The 14,834-nt window shown below is 30.8% G+C and overlaps 1 protein-coding gene across 4 annotated transcripts in view; it reads left to right on the top strand.

Moving 5' to 3' along the window:
* Nucleotides 1-14,834, top strand: part of LOC130895375 (uncharacterized) — a 72,337-nt gene that overhangs the window by 39,136 nt on the left and 18,367 nt on the right. For 2 of the 4 annotated variants that reach the window (XM_057802613.1, XM_057802615.1), the window contains exons 7-13: nt 511-638; nt 1,288-1,557; nt 9,501-9,749; nt 9,809-10,111; nt 10,182-10,415; nt 10,472-10,874; nt 14,616-14,794. In XM_057802613.1, coding sequence (XP_057658596.1) covers nt 511-638; nt 1,288-1,557; nt 9,501-9,749; nt 9,809-10,111; nt 10,182-10,415; nt 10,472-10,874; nt 14,616-14,794 — 1,766 coding nt within the window. Of the gene's footprint in view, nt 1-510; nt 639-1,287; nt 1,558-9,500; nt 9,750-9,808; nt 10,112-10,160; nt 10,416-10,471; nt 10,875-14,615; nt 14,795-14,834 lie in introns of all 4 variants that reach the window. The other 2 variants (XM_057802614.1, XM_057802612.1) reach the window with 1 other exon arrangement.

Raw genomic sequence — 14,834 nt, 5'->3', positions numbered from 1 at the left:
ACTCTCGTAGTTAATTATTATGTTGCTTTATTGTTTCAATCCATTCAATACTTGTCATATTTTTCATCTTTTTGAAAAAATCGATGTTAAAATTAGTTTAAATTATCTCGTTGTTGAACACTATTCACAATTACACCTGTTTTATACAAAATTTTCTCACCAATAAACCTTCTCCCGCGGCGGGAATCTTCTAATTTGTTCCTTGACTATTAAACCATAGAAAGGACTGCAAGTAATTGGCCCTTTGTCCTTATTTCAACTTATCCCGCGGGAAAACCTCCTTGGAGATACGATTCTCATACTTGTCGATAACCTCCGAACTATATTTGAATCATTCGGAATACAACGTATCGGGTTCGTTGTTTTCTTCTTCGATTTTATTTTCGTCTGTATCATTTTCTTCGTTATCTTTCTCCGGCTTCGATTTTTAATGTTGTCTCCTTCGTTTTCCGTTAAAATCCCGCACATAACCGAGGAAATATTTGATCATCTCGATTTTCATAATTACAGAATTTCGATCTGCAAGAAGACGGCAACTGCGCCGCGATTGTTGAATCGATCCGCGCAGGTCTGGTGATGCAATTAAAAGATACCGTTTCCGTAGCCAATATCATTCAAAGACAAGATAAAATTGTTAAGTAAGTAAAATCTAAACATTCTGAACGTTTACTAATTTTTTGTTTGTTTTCAAATTCCCATCGATTTTCCTTTTCCAATTCCAATCCAAAAGTTACATAAAAAAAAAGAAGAATAACATAACCAACGAGACTAACTAACCTTTCGTAACACGCGTCGGTTAAATCCGAGAGTTTTGTGTCGTCCTGCGTGAGATGGCGCGGCGTGGCGTGTGTGTGTATACGCAAACAATTGAATTTAAGTGGCGTGGCGTGTTGCCAGTGGGTTTCGATCTTTATATATCGTCGAATAAGTGTTATTTGTTAACGACTTTTCACTTTTTTTGATTCAATAGAGTATCTAATATCTGGTATCTTCAATATTAGTGGCGGTCTTTGCGTTTTCTCTACCTTGGACGCCTGTTGTAATCCTCCAACTCCTTCGAGGTCTCGTTCGTCGTTTCCAGAGACTTCTCGTCGAATTTTCGTTAATTCTGATGGTTGATAGTCTGAGGACGATGTTTCGTCGAGCTTGGACCTTCTTTTGACGAAACCAACAGCACGGTCCAGATGAGGAAGGATTAAACGGTTCGCTTTGACCTTTTTCCCTTCCGTTTTCCTACAAATTGTATTCCGACGGGAAAAAAATATTTCAGACGAGATTTTTTTACAGACAAATGCTGCAACATATTAGAACCATCCCGGAATTGATTCTTCTAGGAAACAATTCTCCCAATATAAAGAGAATACCGATTTTTTCTTTTATGGTTCGACATCCTAGAGGAAGTTTTCTTCATCACAATTTCGTTTGTGCGGTATTGAATGACGTTTTCGGTATACAAGCTAGAGCGGGATGTCCTTGTTCAGGTCCTTACGCTCAAGAGTTGCTGGGAATCGATCAAAGTTTGGCGGATCAGTATGAGAGTATCATATTGGAAGATAGGTAAGTTTGGAGATTTTTTAATTGTCTTTTGATGAGTTTTTTTTCAATTTTGCAATTTTTTTATCGTTTTTGAAAAGAAAACTTTTATGCAAAACCTTTTTTTCAACAGCAACAATCCGAACTATCCTTTCCTTAATATATAATTTTTGTATGACCCCTCGTAAAATGGTTTCGTTGCGATGTTGTCGGCTGGCGCTAACATTACGCTTTGGGTAGTTAGTTAAATTCATAGAGATGGGAGAAAACGGGTAACGGTAACTGAGTGAAAAAGAGAAGAGACAGTGGAAAAACTGAAAATTTTCACCATCAAAAAATGTCTTGACAGCGTGTAATGTTAAAGAATTCAGAGTGGGAGATGTTCTTTTTTTTTCAGTGTAGATTAACGGAATACGTAAACATCGTTTGAAGCTTCGAAATCAAATTTTTAACGATTAAATTCAATTAATTAAAATTTTGAAAACGTGAAACCAAATAAAATCTTCAAATGACATAATTTTTCATGTTTTTTCGTCGCAAATTTTGTAAAAAGCAAAAAATTTTTCGAAAAATCATCGAAATCGGAAGATTTTTCGTTTCTATAGATCCAAAATTAATATTTTGACAGTTTGTAAAGTTGAAAAATTCAAATTGGGAGAGTTTAGTTTTCGAAATGTTCTTTTTTTCAGTGTAGATTGACAGAATACGTAAACATCGTTTGAAGCTTCGAAATCAAATTTTTAACGATTAAATTCAATAGGAAAAAAATTTTGAAAACGTGAAACCAAATAAAATCTTCAAATGACATAATTTTTCATGTTTTTTCGTCGCAATTCCTGTAAAAAACAAAAAATTTTTCGAAAAATCATCGAAATCGGAAGATTTTTCGTTTCTATAGATCCAAAATTAATATTTTGACAGTTTGTAAAGTTGAAAAATTCAAATTGGGAGAGTTTAGTTTTTCGAAATGTTCTTTTTTTCAGTGTAGATTGACAGAATACGTAAACATCGTTTGAAGCTTCGAAATCAAATTTTTAACGATTAAATTCAATTGGAAAAAAATTTTGAAAACGTGAAACCAAATAAAATCTTCAAATGACATAATTTTTCATGTTTTTTCGTCGCAAATTTTGTAAAAAACAAAAATTTTTTCGAAAAATCATCGAAATCGGAAGATTTTTCGTTTCTATAGATCCAAAATTAATATTTTGACAGTTTGTAAAGTTGAAAAATTCAAATTGGGAGAGTTTAGTTTTCGAAATGTTCTTTTTTTCAGTGTAGATTGACAGAATACGTAAACATCGTTTGAAGCTTCGAAATCAAATTTTTAACGATTAAATTCAATAGGAAAAAAATTTTGAAAACGTGAAACCAAATAAAATCTTCAAATGACATAATTTTTCATGTTTTTTCGTCGCAATTCCTGTAAAAAACAAAAAATTTTTCGAAAAATCATCGAAATCGGAAGATTTTTCGTTTCTATAGATCCAAAATTAATATTTTGACAGTTTGTAAAGTTGAAAAATTCAAATTGGGAGAGTTTAGTTTTTCGAAATGTTCTTTTTTTCAGTGTAGATTGACAGAATACGTAAACATCGTTTGAAGCTTCGAAATCAAATTTTTAACGATTAAATTCAATTGGAAAAAAATTTTGAAAACGTGAAACCAAATAAAATCTTCAAATGACATAATTTTTCATGTTTTTTCGTCGCAAATTTTGTAAAAAACAAAAATTTTTTCGAAAAATCATCGAAATCGGAAGATTTTTCGTTTCTATAGATCCAAAATTAATATTTTGACAGTTTGTAAAGTTGAAAAATTCAAATTGGGAGAGTTTAGTTTTCGAAATGTTCTTTTTTTCAGTGTAGATTGACAGAATACTAAACATCGTTTGAAGCTTCGAAATCAAATTTTTAACGATTAAATTCAATAGGAAAAAAATTTTGAAAACGTGAAACCAAATAAAATCTTCAAATGACATAATTTTTCATGTTTTTTCGTCGCAATTCCTGTAAAAAACAAAAAATTTTTCGAAAAATCATCGAAATCGGAAGATTTTTCGTTTCTATAGATTCAAAATTAATATTTTGACAGTTTGTAAAGTTGAAAAATTCAAATTGGGAGAGTTTAGTTTTTCGAAATGTTCTTTTTTTCAGTGTAGATTGACAGAATACGTAAACATCGTTTGAAGCTTCGAAATCAAATTTTTAACGATTAAATTCAATTGGAAAAAAATTTTGAAAACGTGAAACCAAATAAAATCTTCAAATGACATAATTTTTCATGTTTTTTCGTCGCAATTCCTGTAAAAAACAAAAAATTTTTCGAAAAATCATCGAAATCGGAAGATTTTTCGTTTCTATAGATCCAAAATTAATATTTTGACAGTTTGTAAAGTTGAAAAATTCAAATTGGGAGAGTTTAGTTTTTCGAAATGTTCTTTTTTTCAGTGTAGATTGACAGAATACGTAAACATCGTTTGAAGCTTCGAAATCAAATTTTTAACGATTAAATTCAATTGGAAAAAAATTTTGAAAACGTGAAACCAAATAAAATCTTCAAATGACATAATTTTTCATGTTTTTTCGTCGCAATTCCTGTAAAAAACAAAAAATTTTTCGAAAAATCATCGAAATCGGAAGATTTTTCGTTTCTATAGATCCAAAATTAATATTTTGACAGTTTGTAAAGTTGAAAAATTCAAATTGGGAGAGTTTAGTTTTTCGAAATGTTCTTTTTTTCAGTGTAGATTGACAGAATACGTAAACATCGTTTGAAGCTTCGAAATCAAATTTTTAACGATTAAATTCAATTGGAAAAAAATTTTGAAAACGTGAAACCAAATAAAATCTTCAAATGACATAATTTTTCATGTTTTTTCGTCGCAATTCCTGTAAAAAACAAAAAATTTTTCGAAAAATCATCGAAATCGGAAGATTTTTCGTTTCTATAGATCCAAAATTAATATTTTGACAGTTTGTAAAGTTGAAAAATTCAAATTGGGAGAGTTTAGTTTTTCGAAATGTTCTTTTTTTCAGTGTAGATTGACAGAATACGTAAACATCGTTTGAAGCTTCGAAATCAAATTTTTAACGATTAAATTCAATTGGAAAAAAATTTTGAAAACGTGAAACCAAATAAAATCTTCAAATGACATAATTTTTCATGTTTTTTCGTCGCAATTCCTGTAAAAAACAAAAAATTTTTCGAAAAATCATCGAAATCGGAAGATTTTTCGTTTCTATAGATCCAAAATTAATATTTTGACAGTTTGTAAAGTTGAAAAATTCAAATTGGGAGAGTTTAGTTTTTCGAAATGTTCTTTTTTTCAGTGTAGATTGACAGAATACGTAAACATCGTTTGAAGCTTCGAAATCAAATTTTTAACGATTAAATTCAATTGGAAAAAAATTTTGAAAACGTGAAACCAAATAAAATCTTCAAATGACATAATTTTTCATGTTTTTTCGTCGCAAATTTTGTAAAAAACAAAAATTTTTTCGAAAAATCATCGAAATCGGAAGATTTTTCGTTTCTATAGATCCAAAATTAATATTTTGACAGTTTGTAAAGTTGAAAAATTCAAATTGGGAGAGTTTAGTTTTCGAAATGTTCTTTTTTTCAGTGTAGATTGACAGAATACGTAAACATCGTTTGAAGCTTCGAAATCAAATTTTTAACGATTAAATTCAATAGGAAAAAAATTTTGAAAACGTGAAACCAAATAAAATCTTCAAATGACATAATTTTTCATGTTTTTTCGTCGCAATTCCTGTAAAAAACAAAAAATTTTTCGAAAAATCATCGAAATCGGAAGATTTTTCGTTTCTATAGATCCAAAATTAATATTTTGACAGTTTGTAAAGTTGAAAAATTCAAATTGGGAGAGTTTAGTTTTTCGAAATGTTCTTTTTTTCAGTGTAGATTGACAGAATACGTAAACATCGTTTGAAGCTTCGAAATCAAATTTTTAACGATTAAATTCAATTGGAAAAAAATTTTGAAAACGTGAAACCAAATAAAATCTTCAAATGACATAATTTTTCATGTTTTTTCGTCGCAATTCCTGTAAAAAACAAAAAATTTTTCGAAAAATCATCGAAATCGGAAGATTTTTCGTTTCTATAGATCCAAAATTAATATTTTGACAGTTTGTAAAGTTGAAAAATTCAAATTGGGAGAGTTTAGTTTTTCGAAATGTTCTTTTTTTCAGTGTAGATTGACAGAATACGTAAACATCGTTTGAAGCTTCGAAATCAAATTTTTAACGATTAAATTCAATTGGAAAAAAATTTTGAAAACGTGAAACCAAATAAAATCTTCAAATGACATAATTTTTCATGTTTTTTCGTCGCAATTCCTGTAAAAAACAAAAAATTTTTCGAAAAATCATCGAAATCGGAAGATTTTTCGTTTCTATAGATCCAAAATTAATATTTTGACAGTTTGTAAAGTTGAAAAATTCAAATTGGGAGAGTTTAGTTTTTCGAAATGTTCTTTTTTTCAGTGTAGATTGACAGAATACGTAAACATCGTTTGAAGCTTCGAAATCAAATTTTTAACGATTAAATTCAATTGGAAAAAAATTTTGAAAACGTGAAACCAAATAAAATCTTCAAATGACATAATTTTTCATGTTTTTTCGTCGCAATTCCTGTAAAAAACAAAAAATTTTTCGAAAAATCATCGAAATCGGAAGATTTTTCGTTTCTATAGATCCAAAATTAATATTTTGACAGTTTGTAAAGTTGAAAAATTCAAATTGGGAGAGTTTAGTTTTTCGAAATGTTCTTTTTTTCAGTGTAGATTGACAGAATACGTAAACATCGTTTGAAGCTTCGAAATCAAATTTTTAACGATTAAATTCAATTGGAAAAAAATTTTGAAAACGTGAAACCAAATAAAATCTTCAAATGACATAATTTTTCATGTTTTTTCGTCGCAATTCCTGTAAAAAACAAAAAATTTTTCGAAAAATCATCGAAATCGGAAGATTTTTCGTTTCTATAGATCCAAAATTAATATTTTGACAGTTTGTAAAGTTGAAAAATTCAAATTGGGAGAGTTTAGTTTTTCGAAATGTTCTTTTTTTCAGTGTAGATTGACAGAATACGTAAACATCGTTTGAAGCTTCGAAATCAAATTTTTAACGATTAAATTCAATTGGAAAAAAATTTTGAAAACGTGAAACCAAATAAAATCTTCAAATGACATAATTTTTCATGTTTTTTCGTCGCAATTCCTGTAAAAAACAAAAAATTTTTCGAAAAATCATCGAAATCGGAAGATTTTTCGTTTCTATAGATCCAAAATTAATATTTTGACAGTTTGTAAAGTTGAAAAATTCAAATTGGGAGAGTTTAGTTTTTCGAAATGTTCTTTTTTTCAGTGTAGATTGACAGAATACGTAAACATCGTTTGAAGCTTCGAAATCAAATTTTTAACGATTAAATTCAATTGGAAAAAAATTTTGAAAACGTGAAACCAAATAAAATCTTCAAATGACATAATTTTTCATGTTTTTTCGTCGCAATTCCTGTAAAAAACAAAAAATTTTTCGAAAAATCATCGAAATCGGAAGATTTTTCGTTTCTATAGATCCAAAATTAATATTTTGACAGTTTGTAAAGTTGAAAAATTCAAATTGGGAGAGTTTAGTTTTCGAAATGTTCTTTTTTTCAGTGTAGATTGACAGAATACGTAAACATCGTTTGAAGCTTCGAAATCAAATTTTTAACGATTAAATTCAATTGGAAAAAAATTTTGAAAACGTGAAACCAAATAAAATCTTCAAATGACATAATTTTTCATGTTTTTTCGTCGCAATTCCTGTAAAAAACAAAAAATTTTTCGAAAAATCATCGAAATCGGAAGATTTTTCGTTTCTATAGATCCAAAATTAATATTTTGACAGTTTGTAAAGTTGAAAAATTCAAATTGGGAGAGTTTAGTTTTTCGAAATGTTCTTTTTTTCAGTGTAGATTGACAGAATACGTAAACATCGTTTGAAGCTTCGAAATCAAATTTTTAACGATTAAATTCAATTGGAAAAAAATTTTGAAAACGTGAAACCAAATAAAATCTTCAAATGACATAATTTTTCATGTTTTTTCGTCGCAATTCCTGTAAAAAACAAAAAATTTTTCGAAAAATCATCGAAATCGGAAGATTTTTCGTTTCTATAGATCCAAAATTAATATTTTGACAGTTTGTAAAGTTGAAAAATTCAAATTGGGAGAGTTTAGTTTTTCGAAATGTTCTTTTTTTCAGTGTAGATTGACAGAATACGTAAACATCGTTTGAAGTTTCGAAATCAAATTTTTAACGATTAAATTCAATTAAATAAAATTTTGAAAACGTGAAATCAAATAAAATCTTCAAGTGACATAATTTTTCATGTTTTTTCGTCGCAAATTTTGTAAAAAACTTTTTCGAAAAATCATCGAAATCGGACGATTTTTCGTCTTTATAAGCTTCGTTCTGGGTTTTTTGAGAAACACTTTTAATAACAAGCTTTTTAAAAAAAATTCAAACATCCTCAATAACTGTTAAATCCATCTCTAGCACCTTGGACTAATTAAATAGTTAAATTGGCGGTAAATTCAAAGGCAAGGCGTTTCAAAACTACGTTCGTGCCAAAAAAAAAATAATTCCAACATATAATCTCAACTTTTGAAAAATGCCATTGAACTTGACGAAAATAGACGTTATGGAAGAGATCCGCTCAGGAAGTGACTTCGTTTTTTATTTTTCGAAACGTCACGTGATAAAATGTGATTGTACCAAATCGATAACAGGAAGAAGCTTTCGTGACAATATTTTTTCAATAATTGCGAAAGGTATTGAATAATTTCATGACGCAATTATTGTATTAAAACTACGGTTATTTGCTTATTAGTAAATTTTTTTTTATATACCCGCATCTACATTCCATCAAATTATCCTTAGTCCCGACGTCATAACCAACAAATTAAAACATTCGAAAATAAAACGAAAAGTCACTAATCGAATATTCCTTGGTGTAGTATAATAAACTAAAAAGAAAATTAGTCAGCTGGGAATATTATTGACGGACAAAAACGTTTCGAATCAAACACACCAATAAGGGGATGTTAAAATTATATTTTTATGCTTCTAAATCGTCTATTTTGTTTTTTTTTTCATAATTTTTGAAAGATAGGTAAAAATTTATGGTTGCTACATATTTTTGAGTTGTAAAAATTAATTGTTAAAACAGATTTAAATTTTTATTTTGATATTGTATATTTTTTTGGTTTTTCGACAATAACTCGCTCAATTTTCGAGCTAGAAACTTTTTCAAAAAAGCGTTTTATGGGGGATTTCAAGTACTTCAACGTCGTTTTAATTAAAATTATTTCCAACCCCCGGTTTCGGTGCAGCTCAAAAGGGTGTATAAGCCACGTTTGGTACGCGAATACTAACTTTGTTATAAATCAGTCAATTCTTATCCAAAATACTTTTGACGGGGCTCGTTTTGAAGGTTTTTTTACGTGCTTTGAAAAAGATCTCTTGAGTTTTTTCCAAAAATTTCATCAATTTCGATTTATTTGAGGTTAAAGGTTTTCAATTTCGGAGTTGCTCAAAAATAGCGAACAATAACTCGGTTATTATCAAATTTACAGAGGTCCTTAAAAAACGAATCTCTTTGTTTTTTTGTTAGCCACAATTTTGTTTTTAATGATTTTCTTGATAAAACGAAAACTTTTCAAGTTATTGATGAAAAACTGTAGAAAAATATTTGTATGAAAAATGGGCAGTTTCAATCGTTAATAACTTTAAAAGTTTCAACTTTACAAAAAAATTTTGTGAATAAAAGTTGCTTAGAATTAGTCAAACTACCGATCTACGTGTTTTAAATCTATATATTTATATCAATTTTCAATAAAATCGACTTTGATTATCGAAATTCCACGAAAAATCGGCTGATACCTCGACTCGTGTTGCAGACGTTTGAGCAGTTTGAATTTGGGAGTGGAAAATTCCACATTGGAACTTTTAAGACCCGGTTTCACGAGAATCAGTCTTCCATATTTCATAAACGACACAGAACTGGCCTTCATAATGGAGGCCGTGAAGATGGTCGCCACCGAAGGTTGGAAACTTCTTCCGCAATACGTCGTCGATCTCGAAACCGCCGAATGGAGACATCACTCGAACGTCGTCTCCAAAGACAGAAAATGGTTATCGTCAATAAGGTGATTAAAAATTTCTTCAGCTTCTGTATACTTGCAATACCCCAACTTTTTCCCAACAGATACTTGGACGGAAAAATGACTATGAACGAAAGGAGAATATCGGGACCGGGATTGTTTCCTCAAAATTACTCGGAATGCTTACAAACTGCCAGAAATTTGTTCAACCGCGCCAGGAAAACGGCGAACAGGAGCCCCTATCACGATCAGGGAATCGTGTTCGATAACAGAGGAGAAAAATTACGTTGGTTCATGTTGCAACACGAAGCCCAAAGCATGCTGACCAGCAACGCGCAAAACGTCAAACAAAAAGTTCCGTTCGATCCCGCCAACAATTTGTGGTCCAAAAAACAAGACAAAGATAAGTGAGTGTATTAGTTTCTCATCGGACAACAAACAAAAAAGGAAAATAAGAAAATTTTCGTTGTATTACAGAGAAAACCCATCGAGTTTCCACGTACCGATGAGCGGTTCCCCGAGACATTTCAGTCTTCCCTCCATAGACGATCCGAAATTGTTAACGTGTTCGTCTCCGGTGCCATATTTTCTACAAGACGTAAACGGTCTCTACTACCCCCAAATATCCCAACCTACGGTCAATTTCGCCGTCGGCGAGGCCGTCAGTTCCGCCAATTTGAATCATCTCCAACAGAATTTCGCCAGGGAGAGGTAAAACACCCAACAACTCGGTCGATATATCGATTAATAACCGTTTGACGTTCCAGGTGTTTGAGTCTCGGCGCCCCCACAGTTCAATCTCCCGTTCTTAGCCCGTCGACGCGCGTCAGTCTCGGTATGCAAACTCGTCAGCGTCAATTCAGCTACAGCAGCCAAGAACCGAACTCCTTGGATTCGGAATCGAATCAGATGTCGCCGACTCATAGTCTGAATATTCTTTCGAATAGCGTCGATTGTTTGCAGTGCGGTCGGGCATCGCCTGTACCGGATTTACAGACTTACGTAACGGAAATGACGAAGGAATTGGCGACTAATATAAAATCGGAAATTCGGGAGGTTATTTCGAAAGTGGAAGACGCTTTGGAAAATTCCGATAGCGTTTGTTCGTTTTACGAGAGGCACGGCAGCGGCAGCGAAGACGGTAGAAGCGATTCAATATCCGCTAACGAGGTAAAAATTATTATTTTTTTTTTTTTACTACTACTTAGATCATTTTATATAATTTTCGTGATGGTTTGTATTGATTTTAGGTCTCTTGTGATAGAAAAATCGGTTCGAAATACAATTTTACAAATTTTCGACTGGTTTTATATCAAATCACGTTTGAAACTATTAAATTTTATACCGCTACGGTCCTGGATCCGCCCCTGTTCGAGTATACATCGAACCCTCGCACGTTGTTTTATGATTAATACGAAATTTGATCATTTTTTTGTCACTTTTCGTTATTTTTTTTGACTTTATCACGTTGTACTTCAGTATCGAATTTCAATTTTACTCGGTACGAGATTTTTTAACCGATTTTTATAAAGTTGTAGTTTCGAAATGACAAATTTTTCTCTACATTTCTGAATTTATATTATATTAGAAATTTTATACCGCTACGGTCCTGGATCCGCCCCTGTTCGAGTATACATCGAACCCTCGCACGTTGTTTTATGATTAATACGAAATTTGATCATTTTTTTGTCACTTTTCGTTATTTTTTTTGACTTTATCACGTTGTACTTCAGTATCGAATTTCAATTTTACTCGGTACGAGATTTTTTAACCGATTTTTATAAAGTTGTAGTTTCGAAATGACAAATTTTTCTCTACATTTCTGAATTTATATTATATTAGAAATTTTATACCGCTACGGTCCTGGATCCGCCCCTGTTCGAGTATACATCGAACCCTCGCACGTTGTTTTATGATTAATACGAAATTTGATCATTTTTTTGTCACTTTTCGTTATTTTTTTGACTTTATCACGTTGTACTTCAGTATCGAATTTCAATTTTACTCGGTACGAGATTTTTTAACCGATTTTTATAAAGTTGTAGTTTCGAAATGACAAATTTTTCTCTACATTTCTGAATTTATATTATATTAGAAATTTTATACCGCTACGGTCCTGGATCCGCCCCTGTTCGAGTATACATCGAACCCTCGCACGTTGTTTTATGATTAATACGAAATTTGATCATTTTTTTGTCACTTTTCGTTATTTTTTCTGACTTTATCACGTTGTACTTCAGTATCGAATTTCAATTTTACTCGATACGAGATTTTTTAGCCGATTTTTATAAAGTTGTAATTTCGAAATGACAAATTTTTCTCTACATTTCTGAATTTATATTATATTAGAAATTTTATACCGCTACGGTCCTGGATCCGCCCCTGTTCGAGTATACATCGAACCCTCGCACGTTGTTTTATGATTAATACGAAATTTGATCATTTTTTTGTCACGTTTCGTTATTTTTTTGACTTTATCACGTTGTACTTCAGTATCGATTTTCAATTTTACTCGATACGAGATTTTTTAACCGTTTTTTATAAAGTTGTAGTTTCGAAATGACAAATTTTTCTCTAAATTTCTGTATTTATATTATATTATAAATTTTATAACGCTACGGTCCTGGATCCGCCCCTGTTCGAGTATACATCGAACCCTCGCACGTTGTTTTATGATTAATACGAAATTTGATCATTTTTTTGTCACTTTTCGTTATTTTTTTTGACTTTATCACGTTGTACTTCAGTATCTAATTTCAATTTTACTCAGTACGAGATATTTTAGCCGATTTTTATAAAGTTGTAATTTCGAAATGACAAATTTTTCTCTAAATTTCTGTATTTATATTATATTAGAAATTTTATACCGCTACGGTCCTGGATCCGCCCCTGTTCGAGTATACATCGAACCCTCGCACGTTGTTTTATGATTAATACGAAATTTGATCATTTTTTTGTCACTTTTCGTTATTTTTTCTGACTTTATCACGTTGTACTTCAGTATCGAATTTCAATTTTACTCGATACGAGATTTTTTAGCCGATTTTTATAAAGTTGTAATTTCGAAATGACAAATTTTTCTCTACATTTCTGAATTTATATTATATTAGAAATTTTATACCGCTACGGTCCTGGATCCGCCCCTGTTCGAGTATACATCGAACCCTCGCACGTTGTTTTATGATTAATACGAAATTTGATCATTTTTTTGTCACGTTTCGTTATTTTTTTGACTTTATCACGTTGTACTTCAGTATCGATTTTCAATTTTACTCGATACGAGATTTTTTAACCGTTTTTTATAAAGTTGTAGTTTCGAAATGACAAATTTTTCTCTAAATTTCTGTATTTATATTATATTATAAATTTTATAACGCTACGGTCCTGGATCCGCCCCTGTTCGAGTATACATCGAACCCTCGCACGTTGTTTTATGATTAATACGAAATTTGATCATTTTTTTGTCACTTTTCGTTATTTTTTTTGACTTTATCACGTTGTACTTCAGTATCTAATTTCAATTTTACTCAGTACGAGATATTTTAGCCGATTTTTATAAAGTTGTAATTTCGAAATGACAAATTTTTCTCTAAATTTCTGTATTTATATTATATTAGAAATTTTATACCGCTACGGTCCTGGATCCGCCCCTGTTCGAGTATACATCGAACCCTCGCACGTTGTTTTATGATTAATACGAAATTTGATCATTTTTTTGTCACTTTTCGTTATTTTTTCTGACTTTATCACGTTGTACTTCAGTATCTAATTTCAATTTTACTCAGTACGAGATATTTTAGCCGATTTTTATAAAGTTGTAATTTCGAAATGACAAATTTTTCTCTAAATTTCTGTATTTATATTATATTAGAAATTTTATACCGCTACGGTCCTGGATCCGCCCCTGTTCGAGTATACATCGAACCCTCGCACGTTGTTTTATGATTAATACGAAATTTGATCATTTTTTTGTCACTTTTCGTTATTTTTTCTGACTTTATCACGTTGTACTTCAGTATCTAATTTCAATTTTACTCAGTACGAGATATTTTAGCCGATTTTTATAAAGTTGTAATTTCGAAATGACAAATTTTTCTCTAAATTTCTGTATTTATATTATATTAGAAATTTTATACCGCTACGGTCCTGGATCCGCCCCTGTTCGAGTATACATCGAACCCTCGCACGTTGTTTTATGATTAATACGAAATTTGATCATTTTTTTGTCACTTTTCGTTATTTTTTTGACTTTATCACGTTGTACTTCAGTATCGAATTTCAATTTTACTCGGTACGAGATTTTTTAGCCGATTTTTATAAAGTTGTAGTTTCGAAATGACAAATTTTTCTTTACATTTCTGTAGCAATATTTTCAAAATATAATTTTTTAACATCATAATCGTTGAAATCATTTTTGAAGTCTCCAAAACTTTCTTGAAACAAATATTTTTGTTAAAAAAAATAATTTCAATAAAACAAATTCATTAAATTCAAATATACGAGGGTCAATACTAAACAAATATTTTTAATTGGATGTGACTTCATTGTATTTCAAAATATTCTCCGTTAAGATAAGATTTTCCATGCGTTTGAACTAATTTTCCATTTCCAACTCTTCAAGTCACTGGGAAACAAATCTGGACTATATGGTGGATGGGGAATTTAATTTAGTTATCGTTGCCATCGACTAATCGAAACGTCACGAAATTTTGGTACTTCATAAACGTCATATTGATTTGACAATGACATTGACATCTGTGTGTCAATTACACGACTAATTGAGTGATGTTTACATCGTTTTATTTTATAATTAAAATGTCGGGGTATTTTTAGACCACACTGTATGTTTTTAAATATAAATAATCGCGTAAATATCCCGATTGTTTGTATTACATAAACTTCTCGTTAAAGGTGGCTGAATATTTGGAAAAAGTGTCTATAGAAATGGCGAATGAGGTTAAGTCTGAAATACGTGACGTCGTTAGCGCCGTAGACGTGTTCATAACGCCCGATAACCCCGATAAACTGTCGTATTCTCGAGCATCTACGGAGGATCGACATTTCGCCGCTTTTAAATCCGAACAAGAAAAGTAAGCGACTACCTATAAAAGTTCGATAAAAACGTTCTCG

The sequence above is a fragment of the Diorhabda carinulata genome, chromosome 6 (genome assembly GCF_026250575.1).
Source record: "Diorhabda carinulata isolate Delta chromosome 6, icDioCari1.1, whole genome shotgun sequence".
NCBI classification, from domain to species: Eukaryota; Metazoa; Arthropoda; class Insecta; order Coleoptera; family Chrysomelidae; genus Diorhabda; species Diorhabda carinulata.
This window is presented reverse-complemented; position numbering and strand designations above follow the sequence as displayed.